Source organism: Staurois parvus, unplaced genomic scaffold, assembly GCF_062004578.1.
Source record: "Staurois parvus isolate SC_StPar_1 unplaced genomic scaffold, SC_StPar_1.0 ptg000426l, whole genome shotgun sequence".
Taxonomy (NCBI): Eukaryota; Metazoa; Chordata; class Amphibia; order Anura; family Ranidae; genus Staurois; species Staurois parvus.
Genome location: NW_028318222.1, coordinates 3080130 through 3096504, shown reverse-complemented (window position 1 = coordinate 3096504; position 16375 = coordinate 3080130). Strand labels below are relative to the sequence as shown.

General features: G+C 43.0%; 1 protein-coding gene across 1 annotated transcript in view; it reads left to right on the top strand.

Annotated features, from left to right (window-relative positions):
* LOC149454481 (coiled-coil domain-containing protein 170-like) overlaps positions 1 to 16375 on the top strand; it is a 72892-nt gene that overhangs the window by 40139 nt on the left and 16378 nt on the right. The window contains exons 6-8 of the mRNA XM_089687496.1: positions 7469 to 7613; positions 10626 to 10811; positions 13039 to 13356. Coding sequence (XP_089543622.1) covers positions 7469 to 7613; positions 10626 to 10811; positions 13039 to 13356 — 649 coding nt within the window. The remainder of the gene's footprint in view (positions 1 to 7468; positions 7614 to 10625; positions 10812 to 13038; positions 13357 to 16375) is intronic.

The following is a 16375-nucleotide window of genomic DNA, read 5'->3' as shown; positions in this document are numbered from 1 at the left end:
AAGTGATCTAGCAAACATAATTCTAAATAAAATGGAAAATGCAGTTCCCAGTGCAGGTGATAGAATGAAAACACACAGACCAAACCTCGCAACCAAAGTTCAGCAACAATCTATATCTCTGACAAGAGTTACTACAAAAAAGACTGGGGGCATAAAGTTGAAAACCCCTGGAGTGTATGCTGGGTGCCATGATCTAGAAACAACCCTAAAAAGAACATACCAAGCTTTTTCAGTTTTCCAAATGCTCTATTGGATTCACACAATTTATTTGGAACAGATCTGCTTAAAGAGAACATATAATCTTTTTAAAGTGGACCTAGCATCAGCTTTATTTGTTTATGCTTGTAGAGTTCTAGGCTGTGTTCACACATATTGTACACAGGTCAGCCCCCTGCTGTAACTTCTCCTATTGTGACTTACTAGAAAATCGCAATATAAAGTCTCAGTGCTTACTGAGGGAGAGGTGGCTGGAGAAAGTCCTTTTCCATGTCTGCAACAGACTGATGATATCAAATCAGTATAAGCAAAGTTACCAATCTGAAGCTCGTGGTCTGCTTTTTAGCCACAAATAGTGGTTTCAAGCTGGGTATAACCGTACCGAAAGTCGGCTGGTTCAAAAGGAACCAACTGACTTGGGTATGTGTATACTCCTCTCTGTTTATAAGACTGGTGTCCATCGAAATGATCAAGCTGGAAAACTAGCATTTGATCAGTGCTTACAGCCAATGGCTGCAGCGCTGATCAGTGTATTCTGACAGGGGAAGGGGAAGCCCCTGCTGTCAGTATACAGTAGCATGGCAGTGGGGATTCTTGCATCCACATCATTTGTGTGTATGTAGGGATCTCTCAGGTTTTTTTTTTGTTCAACTTTTTTGAGCGAAAAAAACTCATGAATGTATGCCCTGCTTTAAAGTGGAATTCCAGCCTAAAGCTAACTAGTCTTAAAAATGTTCTCTCCCCCCTCCTAACACTTATGCTGATTAACCAGTGTAAGAAAGATGTATATTACCTTTTTTCAGGTCACTCCAGAACAGTCATATGAACTGGCTTCCCTATGTCAGGGAGTGACAGCCAGGGGCAGACTGACAACTCATGGGGCCCCCAGGCAATAGGGGATCATGGGGCCCCTGTGTCCTTGCCCAAACTCAAAAAAGCCTATGAAAAAGGTACCAGGGGCATCTTATGGGGCCCCCTACTGACCTCGGGCCCTCAGGCAGTGCCCGAGTTTCCGAATGGTCAGTCCACCCCTGGTGACAGCTGTATGGGAGAGGAGGGAGGGATGGCTGGGGCATGGGAGCCAATGGGGGATGTCACCTCTCCTGGAGCGGTTTTTCCTCTCCCCTGCAACCTCCGTTCACTGACATGTGGACTGGAACTAGCTGAAAGTAGGTAAATATATTTAAAACAGGGTAGTCAGCATAGGTGTTAGGAGGGGATAAGGGACATTTTTAGGAATAGCTAGGCTTGAGCTGGAATTCTACTTAGAAAAAGAAAAGTAAACTGTTACTTTTGTCTTTACATGTCATGCATTTATTTGTGAAAAATTGTAAAGTTACTTAAAGGTCCACTTTAAAGGCTTTTACAACAGCTGTGTTAAACGTGAAGAAAGCAGTGGGCCGAACTGAATGGAATTATTCTTCAAGGGGTTCCATTACGCCTGTTGAGGGCCATATCTACTTAATTCCAGAAAGAGTATAGCACTTCAATAGTTGACATTTCAGTAACAATTGCAACTTACAAAATTAGAGAAAGAGGCCATAACATTCCCTGAAGTACTGAGCTGCAAAATTATGTACGGAAGTTTAGATTTTATCAACAAAAGAACCTTATTCAGTTTAAAATTTTCAGCCACTATGAGCCGCCAAGAGAGGGTCACATGCAGCACTAAAAACAAATAGACATGGCTGGTTCCGAGTTCTTCCTTTAAAACTGAAGTTTAATCTGCTTGTATTTTGCCTTCCCTAGTTCCTCCTTTCCCCACTCATCAACATGCTAATGATAGTTTGAAACAAAACCTCTTCATTCTCATTACATGCCTTTTTGTTTGACCCAGGGAACCTCTGGGTCTGTGTGCTTCTCTATGCAATGCAGGATGATCATGGCTAGCGGAAGGGGCCAGCAGTGTGCTCTACATAGCTTCTTGAAACATCACAGCACCCTGCCTCAGTACTCTTTTCAACAACCCTCGGCCTTTATGCAAGCAGTGGACTAGTTTCCTGGGAGGAATTATGAAAACATCAAAAAATACCTTGATGGGTGGTTGTCAGTCTGGAGGAGGAGTGGTTATTTCTTAGCAGACTGCATATGCATTGAGACTGATCAAGGTAATGCATGGAAGTGATGCTGAGCCTTCATGTTTGCAAGAACTAAAATCCAATGAATTAAATGAGTGAACCAAGAGCAATCAGGCTGGGAAGGAAAAGGCTAGAGGATGCTGAACGTTCCACAGCCAAGAAGTGAGGCGGGCTGTATCTCTAGCTTGCTCTAGCTTCTAATGCACATTGTACAAAGAAATCAGGGTAAGCAACTTCAATACAGTAAAGAGGCCTGTACAACTGTCAAAAACCCCGTACACATGATGAGAATATCGGATCAATGATCGTTCGTTTTTTTTCTTGCATGCTGGTCTCATATCGAAAGTGAAGAGGTTACTAAAGTTACAAAAATTCTTGTACGACAGAATAAAAATTCGAAAAATGATGTAATGTATTGTTTTTGTATTGTATTTTCAGACAAAAACTTTACTGATTAAATGAAAATTGTATGATCTGGTATCGTATGAAAACATTTTCCTGCTTGTGCCTTTGAATAATTTTGGACGAAAGCTGTGTACTAACAGTCAGATTATAGTCCGATAGCTTTGAAAGCGGTATTTTTCGTATAGTTGTCTCATTGTGTGTACTAGGCTTAAGACTGAAGGAAAGGCTGGCATTCAGCTTTATTAACCACTTCAATACTTGACGATTTCACCCCCTTCATGCCCAGGCCAGTTCTCAGCTTTCAGCTCTGTAACACTTTGAATTGCAATTACTCAGTCATTCAGCACTGTACCCAAATTAAATGTATATTTTTAATTTCTGAGACAGATAGAGCTTTCTCTTGGTGGCATCTTATCACCACTGGATTTTTTATTTTTTGCTAAGTGAAAAAATACCGATCATTTTGAAAAAAAAAAACTGTACTGAAGACCTGTCTCATTTCCTTAGGTCCTAAAATGCAAGGACAGTACAAATACCCCCCAAATTACCCCTTTTTGGAAAGTAGAGAGTCTGAGGTAATTAGTAAGAGATATGGTGAGTTTTCTGAAGTTGTAATTTTTTGTCACAATTTTTTGGAAAATGAAGAAATTAAAAAATGTTTTACAATTTTTTTTTATACATATTGTCACTAGAACAGTGCAGGGTCATCATGTGATTGTGATCAGGGATACTGACTGTTGACAGTATGTAAAAATGTTTTATCATTTTTATATATTTTTTATTTACATTTTTCTCTTTTTGTTTTCTTTTTTTTTTTACAATTTTTTTAACAGGTGATCAGGATTTTTTATACACTATGATTGTCACAGTGATGATCACTGTTAAAAGCAATTATTTTTATAAATGGCATCCATTCACTCATAGCCATTCATTGAGTCCTATTTTGAGAGCTGTGATTGGCCACAGCAGTGCAGATACACTGTGATTGGCCCTGTCTGTACCACGTAATCACTGTGACCATTCACAGAGATCATCACAATAGTACACAATGAATGGCTATGAATGAAAGCTATTCCTTGTGTACAACTGTCATGTGATTGGTACTGGGGCCGGCCTGGTGCAATGATCTGTTATGCGCTGTGTCCAGTAGACACAGTGAGTGACAGATGGTGCTGCAGCCTGGCCCCTAAGGTGTATGTGAGGCATGTCACTGGAAGGATGTCTCCTTGCACTCAGGTCTCATACTACTCAGCTCCCTGTTCTATGGAGTGCAGGGTGTGACATCAAATCCAGAGGGATGCAGATAAACAGGTACAGCTTATTTAGGAGGATTTGTTTAATCTCTGTGTATCACCTGAGGTTTGTCACTTCAGTGGATATACAGTGGATATAAAAAGTCTACATACCCCTGTTAAAATGTCAGGTTTCTGTGACTTAAAAAAAAATTAGACAAAGATAATTCATTTCAGAACATTTTCCACCTTTAATGTGACCTATAAACTCTATAACTCAATTGAAAAACAAACTGAAATATTTTAGGGGGGAAGCAAACATAAAAAACTAAAATAATGTGGCTGCATAAGTGTGCACACCCTGTGTAGCTGTATTCAGAATTAAGCAATCACATTCAAAATCATTTAAATAGGAGTCGGTACACACCTGCCATCATTTAAAGTGCCATGATTAACCCCAAATAAAGATCAGCTGTTCTAGTAGGTCTTTCCTGACATTTTCTTAGTCGCACCCTACAGAAAAAGCCATGGTCCGCAGAGAACTTCCAATGCATCAGAGGGATCTCAGTGTTAAAAGGTATAAGCCAGGAAAAGGGAACAAAATAATTTCCAAGGCATTAGATATACCATGGAACACAGTGAAGACAGTCATCATCAAGTGGAGAAACTGTGGCGCAACAGTGACATTACCAAGAACTGGACGTCCCTCCAAAATGATGAAAAGAAGAAAAGAAAACTGGTCTGGGAGTCTGCCAAGAGGCCTACAGCAACATTAAAGCAGCTGCAGGAATATCTGGCAAATACTGCCTGTGTGGTGCATGTGACAACAATCTCTTCATATGTCTGGGCTATGGGGTAGAGTGGCAAGACGGAAGCCTTTTCTTACAAAGAAAAACATCCAAGCCCGGCTACATTTTGCAAAAACACATCTGAGGTTTTCCAGAAGCATGTAGGAAAATGTGTTATGGTCTGATGAAACCAAGGTTGAACTTTTTGGCCATAATTCCAAAAGATGTTTGGTGCAAAAACAACACTGCACATCACCAAAAGAACACCATACCCACAGTGAAGCATGGTGATGGCAGCATCATGCCTTGGGGCTGTTTTTCTTCAGCTGAAACTGGAGCCTTAGTCAAGGTAGAGAGAACTATAAAGAGTTCCAAATACCAGTCAATATTGGCACAAAACCTTCAGGCTTCTGCTAGAAAGCTGAACTGGAAGAGGAACTTCAGCTTTCAGCATTACAACGACCCAAAGCATACATTAAAATCAACAAAGGAATGGCTTCAACAGAAGAACATTAAAGTTTTGGAATGGCCTAGCCAGAGCCCAGACCTGAATCCAGTCGAAGATTTGTGGGGTGATCAAAAGGTGCTTCAACAAAGTGTTAGTTTAAGGGTGACACACTTATGCAACCATATTATTTTAGTTTTTTATTTTTACTTCCCTCCACCTAAAAAAAATTCAGTTTGTTGTTCAACTGATTTGTACCGTTTATAGGCCAAATTACAGGTGGAAACATTTCTGAAATGATTTATCTTTGTCTCATTTTTTATACATCACAGAAATCTGACATTTTAACAGGGGTGTGTAGACTGTTTATATCCACTGTATGTAAGGATTTACAACCACTTTAATTTTTATAGAAAAAAAACCTGCTGCCTTGCCTCCCAAGTGTCAGGGATCGCCGCGGCGCATAGGTCTGCGCATGCGCAGATTGCCAAAACGCACTAACACACGAGCGCTAGGACCTGGGCGCCCGCGGCGGCAGTTGCGGCTGCGCATGCACACTCGCGCTACACCTCGTTCTTACAGGACGACTGGTTGGCACTCTTGCCCCTGGCGGAGTTCACCTACAACAATGCAAATCACTCTGCCACCAGGCAATCCCCGTTTTTCGCCAATTATCGTTTCCATCCCACCTTCTTGCCCGATCTGATCCCAGAAAACCCGGTTCCGGCAGCTCAAGACTCCTTAAAATTCTTCGCGTCCAACAAAAAACTGTTACAGGAGGCAATGGCAAAGGCTCAGGAAGATAGCAAAAGGGCCTTTGATAAAAGAAGAAGAGGGGAATTGGTCGTGCACCCAGGGAATTAAGTTTGGTTAGCAACTACCAACCTAAAGATGGCATGCCCGTCGAGGAAATTGGCACCCAAGTTCGTGGGCCCATTTCAGGTGATGCGGCAAATTAACGAAGTGGCTTTTGAATTAGCTTTGCCCGAGTCTTTCAAAATACACCCAGTGTTTCATGTATCCCTGCTAAAACCTACCACTCCAGATCCGTTCCTGGACCATAGATCAAAGCCACCAGTGGCCCTAGATGTTCAGGGGGAGGAGGAATTTGAAGTAGAAGCGATCTTAAACTGCAGGAAGAGAGGGGGTCAGACACAGTACCTCATAAAATGGAAAGGTTATGGGCCAGAAGAAAATTTGTGGGAACCAGCCCGAAATGTCCACGCTCCCAGACTAGTTCAAAAGTTTTTTCGGAACCACCCACAAAGGAGAAAGCAGTTGGGCATCCGGAGGCTGCCCGTAGGGGGGGGGCAATGTCAGGGATCGCCGCGGCGCATAGGTCTGCGCATGCGCAGATTGCCAAAACGCACTAACACACAGGCGCTAGGACCTGGGCGCCCGCGGCGGCAGCTGCGGCCGCGCATGCGCACTCGCGTACACGGGTGCGCGCTTGTCACCAATGACAGCACAGGGCGCTCTATTTAAAGCCGGCTCTTGCAATGCTCAAGTGCCGTATGGTCTTATTCCTGTGTTCCTGTTCCTAGTTCTGAGATTGCCTTGTTGCCGAACCTGCCTGACCCAGATTATCGTGACCCTCTCCTGCCTTGATCCCTGGCTTGTCTGACCATTCTTCTGCCTTCTCCTGTTTACCTGACCTCTTGTTGCTGAACCTGGCCTGTGACCCGTTTATCCTTTTGCCTTCCGATCTGTACTGTCTGCCTCCGCTGTTACCGACCTGGCCTGTCTGACGACGCTACACACTATCTCTTCAAATCTGGCTCTCACCTGCTACCTACCACTGGCAAAACCACCTCTACCACAGCTGGCTGTACTCGGGATTCGCGATCTGGTCTCAGGCTGCTTCAAATCCATCCCCACCATCAGGGCCCCTGGTGAAACAGCAGACTGAGGCTTAGACTCCGCGCCCTGAGGAATTCCGGCCTGTGGGTCACTAGAGGCTACTGCCAGTCGGTCCATGACACCAAGAGAGTACCTGCATTGTGTGTAAGGAGAGAGTTCTTGGGCGATGTGGTGCAGGGAATAGGGGGCATGCCAACGTCAGTAGGAATTGACCTCCCAGCAACTTCTCCTGCAAGATTTTTACAAGCCTTGTGATGTCACAGGAAATTATACAAGCTATATCTTGCTACAGGAACACGATAAAAAAAGTGCATGTTGTGACTAGCTCTACAGAGGGATAAGGAGGTTTGGGAGTCAACGTGGGTAATGCTTGGGCATATACCTAAAGCATAAGCTGTTTTAAAGTGATGCAAGAATGATTCTCAATGTGTCCACCATCTACAGGTTACACTTGATGGAAAGAGAAAAGGCTGAACAAAGAAACATTAGCTGTGAGAAAAAGCTCCAGGAGAGTATTGACAGATTGTCATCCTGTCTGAATGTGAATGTTGAGCAACAAGAAGATCCCCTCAATGTTTTGGTGACAAAGGTAATCCTGATAACTTGAGGCAGCAATTTTTAGTTCACTGGATCAGTGGGATTATTGTTTCCCATCAGTCATAAAATGATACAAGAAAAGCCGTTTGTTTCTGTAGAGTGCAAATCAGAAGAACCTATTGCATTGGTATTAGTGGGAAGAATAGTGCCCCATTGTCAGTATCAGTGGGAGGAATAGTGCTCCATCACTGATATCAGTGAGAGCAATAGTGCCCAATCATTGGTATCAGTATGAGTAGTAGTGCCCAGTCATTGGTGTCAGTGGGAGAAATAGTGCCCAATCATTGGTGTCAATGGTAGAAAAATGCCCCGTCAGTGGGAAGTATAGTGCTCCATTGATGGGGTCAGTGTTAGGAATAATGCCCAACTGTTGATATCAGTGACAGGAATTATGCCCCAATGTTGTTGTCAGTGGGAGGAATTGTTCCCCAAGGGCCAGATAAAGGCAAGCAAAGGGCCACATCTGGCCCCCAGGCCACAGTTTGGAGACCACTGGTCTAGAGAAACAAAAAATATAATGCTTACTTACCTGATCTTAGGTTTCTCCAAAAAACTAGACCTGTCCCTGCAGTTTCTTCTTACCCAAGGTCCAGTGGTCTAGGGTCCTGACATGATCAAGACCAAAGTATGTTCCATAGCCCTGCAATGGACATGATGCTGTGAGACAGTCCAGTGCCGAAACATAAGGGAGCAACATCTCCTGGTGGAGTGGAGGATCAGGTAAGTAAAACTGTTTCTCCTTTGCCCTAGACAAAATAAGCAACCCCCCACTGCAATGGATTAATTTTAATTTGGGGCTTAGAGTTTACCCAAAGTTGGATAAAGAATGGTAAAAATTCCTGTCAGGATTTTTTTTTCCTATTTATGTCTCATCAGGGAAATTCCCCTTCACTTTCTGTCCTGTAGACACAACAGAAAGTGAGAAGAAATTTCTTCATATGAGAACCTTCAACAATTGAAATTCAACTCTATGCTCACTCTCATGGTATTCATGAGAGCAGAGATGCCTATGGGAGAATAGCCAAGGGCCTCCAACCTCCCCTAATCAGACCATCAGACGCAATGATACTAGACATGGGCATACTCTTTTCCAGATTCAGCAACCAGCCAAACTCGAAGAGCATTGACAGGACCTGAGCCCTGTGCTCCAGCAGCTGCTCTCTGGGACAGTAAGAGAAGGTCATCCAAGTAATGATGCCAGCGTATGCCCCTTATTCTGATTAAGGCTAGAATGGCCAATAAGACTGAAAAACACGCAAGGTGATTTTGAAAACCTGAATTGTAGACAAGTTTACTGAAGATGGCCTTGATGGAACTTGCGTAAGCCTTCTGCATTGGGCACATTAAAGTATGCATCTTTAGGCCTATGAAAACAAGGCAAAACGCCTAGCTGGACCCCTTGTGAATCATGGACCATGTCTCCATCTTGAACTTCTCCCTTTGATTAAATGGTTTTAGGTGCATGAGGACTATAACCAACCTCCATGAGCCTTTATTCTTCATGACAATAAGGAGGGGTGGTTACAAGCTCTGAAATCTCCCACATTGTGGAACTGGCATAGCAGCACCTTGTGACACCAGTGACTTTACGTAATATTTGCTTCTATTCCTTGGAGTGTGGCAACCCCATGGAAATAAATCTGAGATGAGGAGGACTTCTGAAAGACCATGTGTGTCCTGAAGAGACCATTTTGATGGTCCAATAGTCCAAGATAGGGTCCAAACTAACAAGACTTTGAAGCTTTTCAGCTACCCAAGGTCATGTTCCCTTCTGAAGGGATGACTGACCTCCTCCCCAGCTCCTAAAATCGCTTGTTGTTTTACATGTAGCAATACGCTGAAGGTTTGGGTCCCCCTATAGTCCTGCACAGCCTGGCAACAGGCACTTCCACATTAACTTTCATCCAGGAGACAAACACCAGTCCGTGGAAGCTTTGTTTTGAAGTTTTATTTGGGGAATTGAACTGGGATGGGGTAAGGGGTGTACGGGATGCCCAGTGGAACTGTGAAACCATGGACAACTTCCTTCAGCTATATACAAATTTTTACAACAAAATCCTCTTCTTGGAGAGCTAGCCAGTGTCTTCGGTTGTAGCACCCCAGACCTTATATTCCCCTAATCCAGCCTAACTGGGTGAATCCCTGAGCAGGAGATCCAGTGTTTGTCATTTTAAAGGAAGACAAACCTAGGTAGTTGCTTATCTGGTTTCCCACCAGAGTGCTCCTTCCCCTATCTGGCCCAGGGGGTGCAGGGTTACTCCCTCAATCCTTCTCCTGTGTTGCTGGTAGGTAACAAGCCAAAACGCCTGGCTGGACCGCTTGTAAATCATGGACCATGTCTCCATCTTGAACTTCTCCCTTTGATGAAATGGTTTTAGGTGCGTGAGGACTATAACCAACCTCCATGAGCCTTTATTCTTCATGACAATAGAAGGCTACCAGGCCTTCTAGCTGGGCCTCTTGTTCCCTGCCACACAGGTGGTCCTCTCTCAGGGGGGCCAGTGATGTCTCAAGCTTTCTTCCTTCCAAGATCCTCCTGCCTGGAGGTGAGCCCCTCTCCCATCTGGGCCCCCTCCCAGGCTCCTTACTCATCTTCCACCCAAACTCTCCTCCAACTCTCCTGCTGCTGAGCAGGCTCAGTTACTCTTAAAAACTGTCCTGGCCTCTTGCCAATCCTTCTGTTGGGGATTGGCCAAGATCCTCTAAGAGTACAAACCAGCCACACCTCACCTCTGCTCACTGCTTCTAGATCTTGCGCCAAAGTTCTAGAGCAGGGAGAAATCCCAGAGAGCTGGTCTGCAGAGCCTCTCAGCTCTGACCTAAACTTGACCCACCTGGCTATGACACCCAGGCTGCTATTTCAGCCTCTATATAACAATTAAAGCTAGAATTTCCAGTAGTTAACAAGGAGGGTGCTACATACATTTAAAACTGATGGCTTTGTTTGGGCAACAAAACAAGTTTTCCTGTAGTCCGCTTTTCATACATGTGTGCTCTTTTCCAGGTAGAAAAGATGGTGAGAGAATATATTTTGCAAAAATCTAAAGTGACAAGTCTTGAAGACACCCTGGCCAGTCAACAAGTGGAGTTTAAAGCCAGTCGGGATACCATAGTGAAGCTGGTTTCAGAGACCGAGAAACACAAGAAAGCCATATCCAACTTTCCAACAGAGCTTAAATCGCTAAAACAGGTGAGAGAGTGCTCCTGTGTTTTGTCTTTTGTCCCCTGACACACAATAGTCACAACATGAAACCAAGATTTATTCCTTGTCTTTGTTTCCATGTTGAGTGACACAGTGGGTCTCCATAACCCAGGGTTACTCTTTACAATGTATGTCTGGAGATAAATGATCAATTTGACTTTTTTTTTTTCTACAGATTCCAGGGTCACATCTCATGTCATTTTATTGCTTTGCAGATATAACTGCACTTGTGACCCACATTGTCATGAGTTGGGTCACACTTCAATCTCATATGATATGTTGTTTTTCAGTAAAATATAGAGGATGTTGTGTTACTATAACGCCAAAGTTTCTTGCCCTTGTTTCAGAAATATGTGATTTTGTTTGGAAAGGATAGGTACATGCTGTATGCTGTTTTATTTATTAATGAAAAAGGTAAAGACCTTTCTTTTCAAGATAACCCCCAGCCATTTTTTAGTTAAATAGAGTGTGTAAAGAATTAAGCTGAACATACAACTGTATGAATTTTGGCTTGTTCATGAGGACCTGTCCAAAATTCACTCACTGGGTGGCCCTGTTGGCTGCCTGACATGCCTCAATTAAAAAAATCTAAGTAGTCGGGCAGAAACTGATGGCCAAAAAGCTTCTTCATCCAGTTGGATGCAGTGCTGTTTGGGTGTTTTGACAGCTGGAAGGACAATCTGTCAGAACACAATTGGCACTCAGGAAGATTCATCCCTCTGCACTGTATAGCATAGATGGAAGAATCTGTTATTATTTTTTTTTTTAGTTCAGCCTGCAGGTATCAGTATATGGCTAGCTTTAGACTCTGCTTCCTGCTTTTTTTTGCTGTCTGTATTTCCGCCAGATGACTGCACAGAAATTGAGGGCATTCCCCATTATGGGGGAAGAGTTATGGGGGAACTTTCCCCAGTGCTGTCACAGACATCAGTTAAAAGGGGAAAAAAAACGTTTTGGCTGGAATTGGGGTTAAACTAATATATATATATATATATATATATATATATATATATACACACACTATATTGCCAAAAGTATTGGGACGCCTGCCTTTACACGCAAATGGACTTTAATGGCATCCCAGTCTTAGTCTGTAGGGTTCAATATTGAGTTGGCCCACCCTTTGCAGCTATAACAGCTTCAACTCTTCTGGGAAGGCTGTCCACAAGGTGTAGATGTGTGTCTATGGCAATCTTTGACCATTCTTCCAGAAGCACATTTGTGAGGTCAGCTGCTGATGTCGGGCGAGAGGGCCTGGCTCGCAGCCTCCACTTTAATTCATCCCAAAGGTGTTCTATTGGGCTAAGGTCATGACTCTGTGCAGGCCAGTCAAGCTCCTCCACCATTTTGTTCCCACAAAATTGAGAGCATGAAATTGTCCAAAATGTCTTGGTATGCTGACACTTTTTAAGAGTTCCCTTCACTGGAACTAAGGGGCCAAACCCAACCCCTGAAAAACCTAGCCTGGACATCACCCATCTGTAACAATACATAATTTGCATAGAACCTGAGGAAGGGTTAAGATTTTCACCTTAAGACCCTGGTCAGATCTGGTGTGACTTGGCATGCGACTTGCAAATCGCATGGCAAGTCACACCCTATTGTCCGTAATTACAGCGGTCATATCGGTGTGAGTCCAACTTGGTTGGAGCAGCACCGATTTCTAAAGTAGTGCATGCACTACTTTAGGTGTGACTTGCATACACACCTGGGTCTTGCAAGCAGCAAACGTCTTGCAAGTCGCACCTCAATTTGGAATACCATCTGACTTTGAAATCATTTCAAAGTCGGATTGGTGTGACAGGGGTGTTAATCAACAATGCTTATTACCCTGAGCAGCATTGTTAATTGGAGCACTGTGCACGGGGAGTGTTGGGCCGCTGCAGTCTCAGACTGCACAGTTGGGCTTTCTAGTGTGCTGACACAAGGCAGCTTTTCTTGTACTAAACAAACACATAATATAAATTAAAATATGCCATATTTTATACTTGTTATACAGCCACAAACATTGTGTAGCTCATGAAAGCAATAAGCATAGCCTAAGCATGTAATGAACAAATATGGCTGCCCCTATGCAATATGAAACAAATAGAATGTACTTTTAACACATTATAGATTAGGTTATTTACATCAAGCTGATCACTTTTACATGTTTTCTATGAGCAGTGAGATACATGCATTCCCTTTACTGCCCAGTGTTATATCTTGCATTTAGGAGCGAGATGATGCCGTCCTAGCCAAGAGAACTGCTGAGAGAGAAAAGGAAATTCTTCAAGAAAGACTGAAGGACAACCATAAAGAATGGGGGAGCCTACGCCAGGAGCTGATGGAGAGGGAGCAGAAGATAAACGATCTAGACAGGACTCTGCAAACTTCCGGCTATGAGGCTAAATCTGCTCACAGCCTGCACCACAGTTTCATAAGTCAGTTGGCCACCATCCTCGGCAATGGATTTACAACTGTGCCGAGAACTGAGGAAGCTGTGAAGGAGCGGATCCAGGAAATCTGCCGCAGTGAGCACACATGGAAGTCTGTGAGTGAGATGTACTGAACTATACTGTATTAATAATAGGTGGAAAAGTTAAAACTAAAATCTAGGCAGATAAAAACATCAATTCATGCAGGTGTATTCATAAAAAAGTGGAATTAAAAGCTACGCCTAACTAATCTTAAAAATGCTCCTTCGCTGTTCCTAATGCCTATGATGACTAACCTGTGTAAGAAAGATAGATATATATATTTACCTATTTCCAGGCCACTCCGGACCGGTCACATGATTCAATCCTCTGTATCAGCCAGAGACAGCTGCAGGGGAGAGGAGGAAGTGCTGTCAATGGCTGGTCTATAGGAGCCTATGGGTGACATTACTCTTCCCAGGCATTCCAATAGCTGTCAAGCGCTGTCTCCTCTCCTTTGCAGCAGACACAGGGGAAATCACATGACCAGACTGAAGCGGCCTGAAAGTAGGTGAGTTTTTTCTTACACAGGTTAGTCAGCATAGGTATTAGGAGGGGGTGGGGGAGCATTTTTAAGATTAGTTAGGTGTAGCCTGGAATTCTACTTTAGGCTTATTTAAAGCAACCTGTGTAATTACCTGAATTTGGCATGGTATTACCCTCTTCCATGCTTTATATCCCTGGTGCCCAGCCTGTGGCCCTTTGCTACTTCTGCAAGCCTCAGAGTGCCTAAAGACAGTTATTTGTTTTACCTTGTCTAGGTGCTTGCTCAGGCCACTGGAGGTGAAATATTATAGTGTATACATGTATAGACTGCTTTAAAGTGATACTAAAGTCTATTTTTTTAAATAAAAAATAGGTTGTGCTTCCTACTACCTCCTCTTCTGGCAGTCCCCTGCTTACGCTGTCTCCTCCTTCCTTCTCTGGGTACCTCCTTAGCAAGCCTGGTGCTGGCATACAAGAGTTTGACTGACAGCAGCAGGAATCTATGGCTCAGCTGCCCACAGTGTCTTTTGTGAAAGCAGGAAGTAAAAGAGAGGGCTGGGGGCAACCCTGGAATGGTGATGGGAGCCCAGAAAGTGTTTAGAGACTGGGGGGCTTGGACAGATAGTGGGGTGTTTATTATCTTAATGCAAAGAATGACTTTGACTTTCAGCTGGATACACACACATAGATTATTTTCCAGCCCAGCTTTTTAGGAAGCAGACGAAACTCGTATAGTGTGTGCACAGGTATAGTCTTCAGGCCAGGGGCGGACTGACAACTCATGGGGCCCCTAGACAACAGGGGATCATGGGGCCCCTGTGTCCTTGCCCAAACTCAAAAAAGCCTATGAAAAAGGTACCAGGGGCATCTCATGGGGCGCCCTACTGACCCCGGGCCCTCGGGCAGTGCCCGAGTTTCCAAATGGTCAGTCTGCCCCCACTTCAGCCTGTGTCCCTGTGGAGCCATTTGTATCCTGGGACCAGGCTTCATACAGTTCCTTCTATAGAGTTCTCAGGGAGATTTTGTGAGTGTGTATAATTGTCATGATTTTATTCTTTCCCATATGGGATGTGGGGAGCACCTGCAAAAACATTTTACAAATTTTTTAATTTTTTTTTTTTTTACTACTCCTTACTATTGTAAGGAGATGACTGATGTGAATGTACAAGATATATATATATGTATATATACATAATGGTATGGCTGATCAGTGTGAGTGTAAGCACCTATAGTTAGAGTGCTGTGAAAAATTGTTGTTACTATTTAAATACCTGTAGTATATAAACTAAGGAGATTACCAAAGCAATTTCACCGTGCTGGGTTTAAATAGTTGGGGGGGAATTTAGTAAGACATATGCATCATAATAATGGTGCAATCTGACCCTGCTATCCTGTGCGTCAAATTAACAAACATGCAAGACATAATTATGGCCCCTTTTGTGACACCAACGCCATGTCATGTCAGCTGAGAGATACCTCAGTTTCTATTGATGGAGCATGGCATACGCCGAATTACCTAAGCCGATGGTTCACTTTTCCAAATCTAAAAGAGTTCTAATATATACACCAGGGAAGCATTCCTTCACATCTTTTAAACATCTGTAAAGTGAGTTAGACAACTACAGCAAAGCAACAACCTTAAAATGGTATTAAACCCAAAACTAAAAATGTAATCTATTGCAGCTTACTTATCCTTAGATGTGGTGGCTGCATTTGTTTTCTGTTTTCTCTGTTTTCACCTGGTGATCTGGCCAGTAACATACCTCCTGTATCGCAGTGCCCCACTCTGGAATGTTTTCCTATGTGTTCATATACACAGTCGTTTACAGTCGTTTTTTTGAACACACCAAACTTGCGTTCAGGAGTAGATTTTATCAGCGTTTCAAACGTATAAACGCGGTATGCAAACATGGCTAAACAGATTTTTTTTTAACCTACGTTTTCCAGCAGTCAGTTTCCATCGTTCAGAAGTGTTTTCCAAACATCCCGTGTACATGGAGCCTTAGATGTACTAGCAGAATTAAATACACTAAAAAATTGAAGCTAAACTCAAGCTCACATTTTATTAACAGCTATAGCAACAGTTTTTTTTATCTTCTGTGATAAAAGTTTTAGATAAATAAATAAAAGCTGACCATTGTAAGCACCCCTGTCATTTTTAAAAGGGTTTGTCTCAGTCCTCAAACTGCTACATCTGCAGAACAGCTTGTTGAAAAACATACTTACTGGCCAGATCATCAGGTGAAAATAAAAGAAAGAAAGAATCAGTAAACTGCAATATAATAAATGTTTGTTTTTGGGTTTAATACAGCTTTAGTAGCTATGTATACCTTAACATTTATATATTTACTGTACTTACCAGTTATATCAATCTGGTGATGTCTATGCGTTCCAGACTTCAGGCTGTAATTGATTGCAAAGGATTTGCAACCAAGTATTAAAAAGTGAACGTTTGATTTATGATTATTATTCTGTCCCATTACTTTTGGTCCCTTAACAAGTGGGAAGCACATATGCAAACTGTTGTAATTCCTACACCGTTCACCTGATGTGGATGTAAATACCCTCAAATTAAAGCTGACAGTCTGCAGTTAAAGCACATCTTGTTTG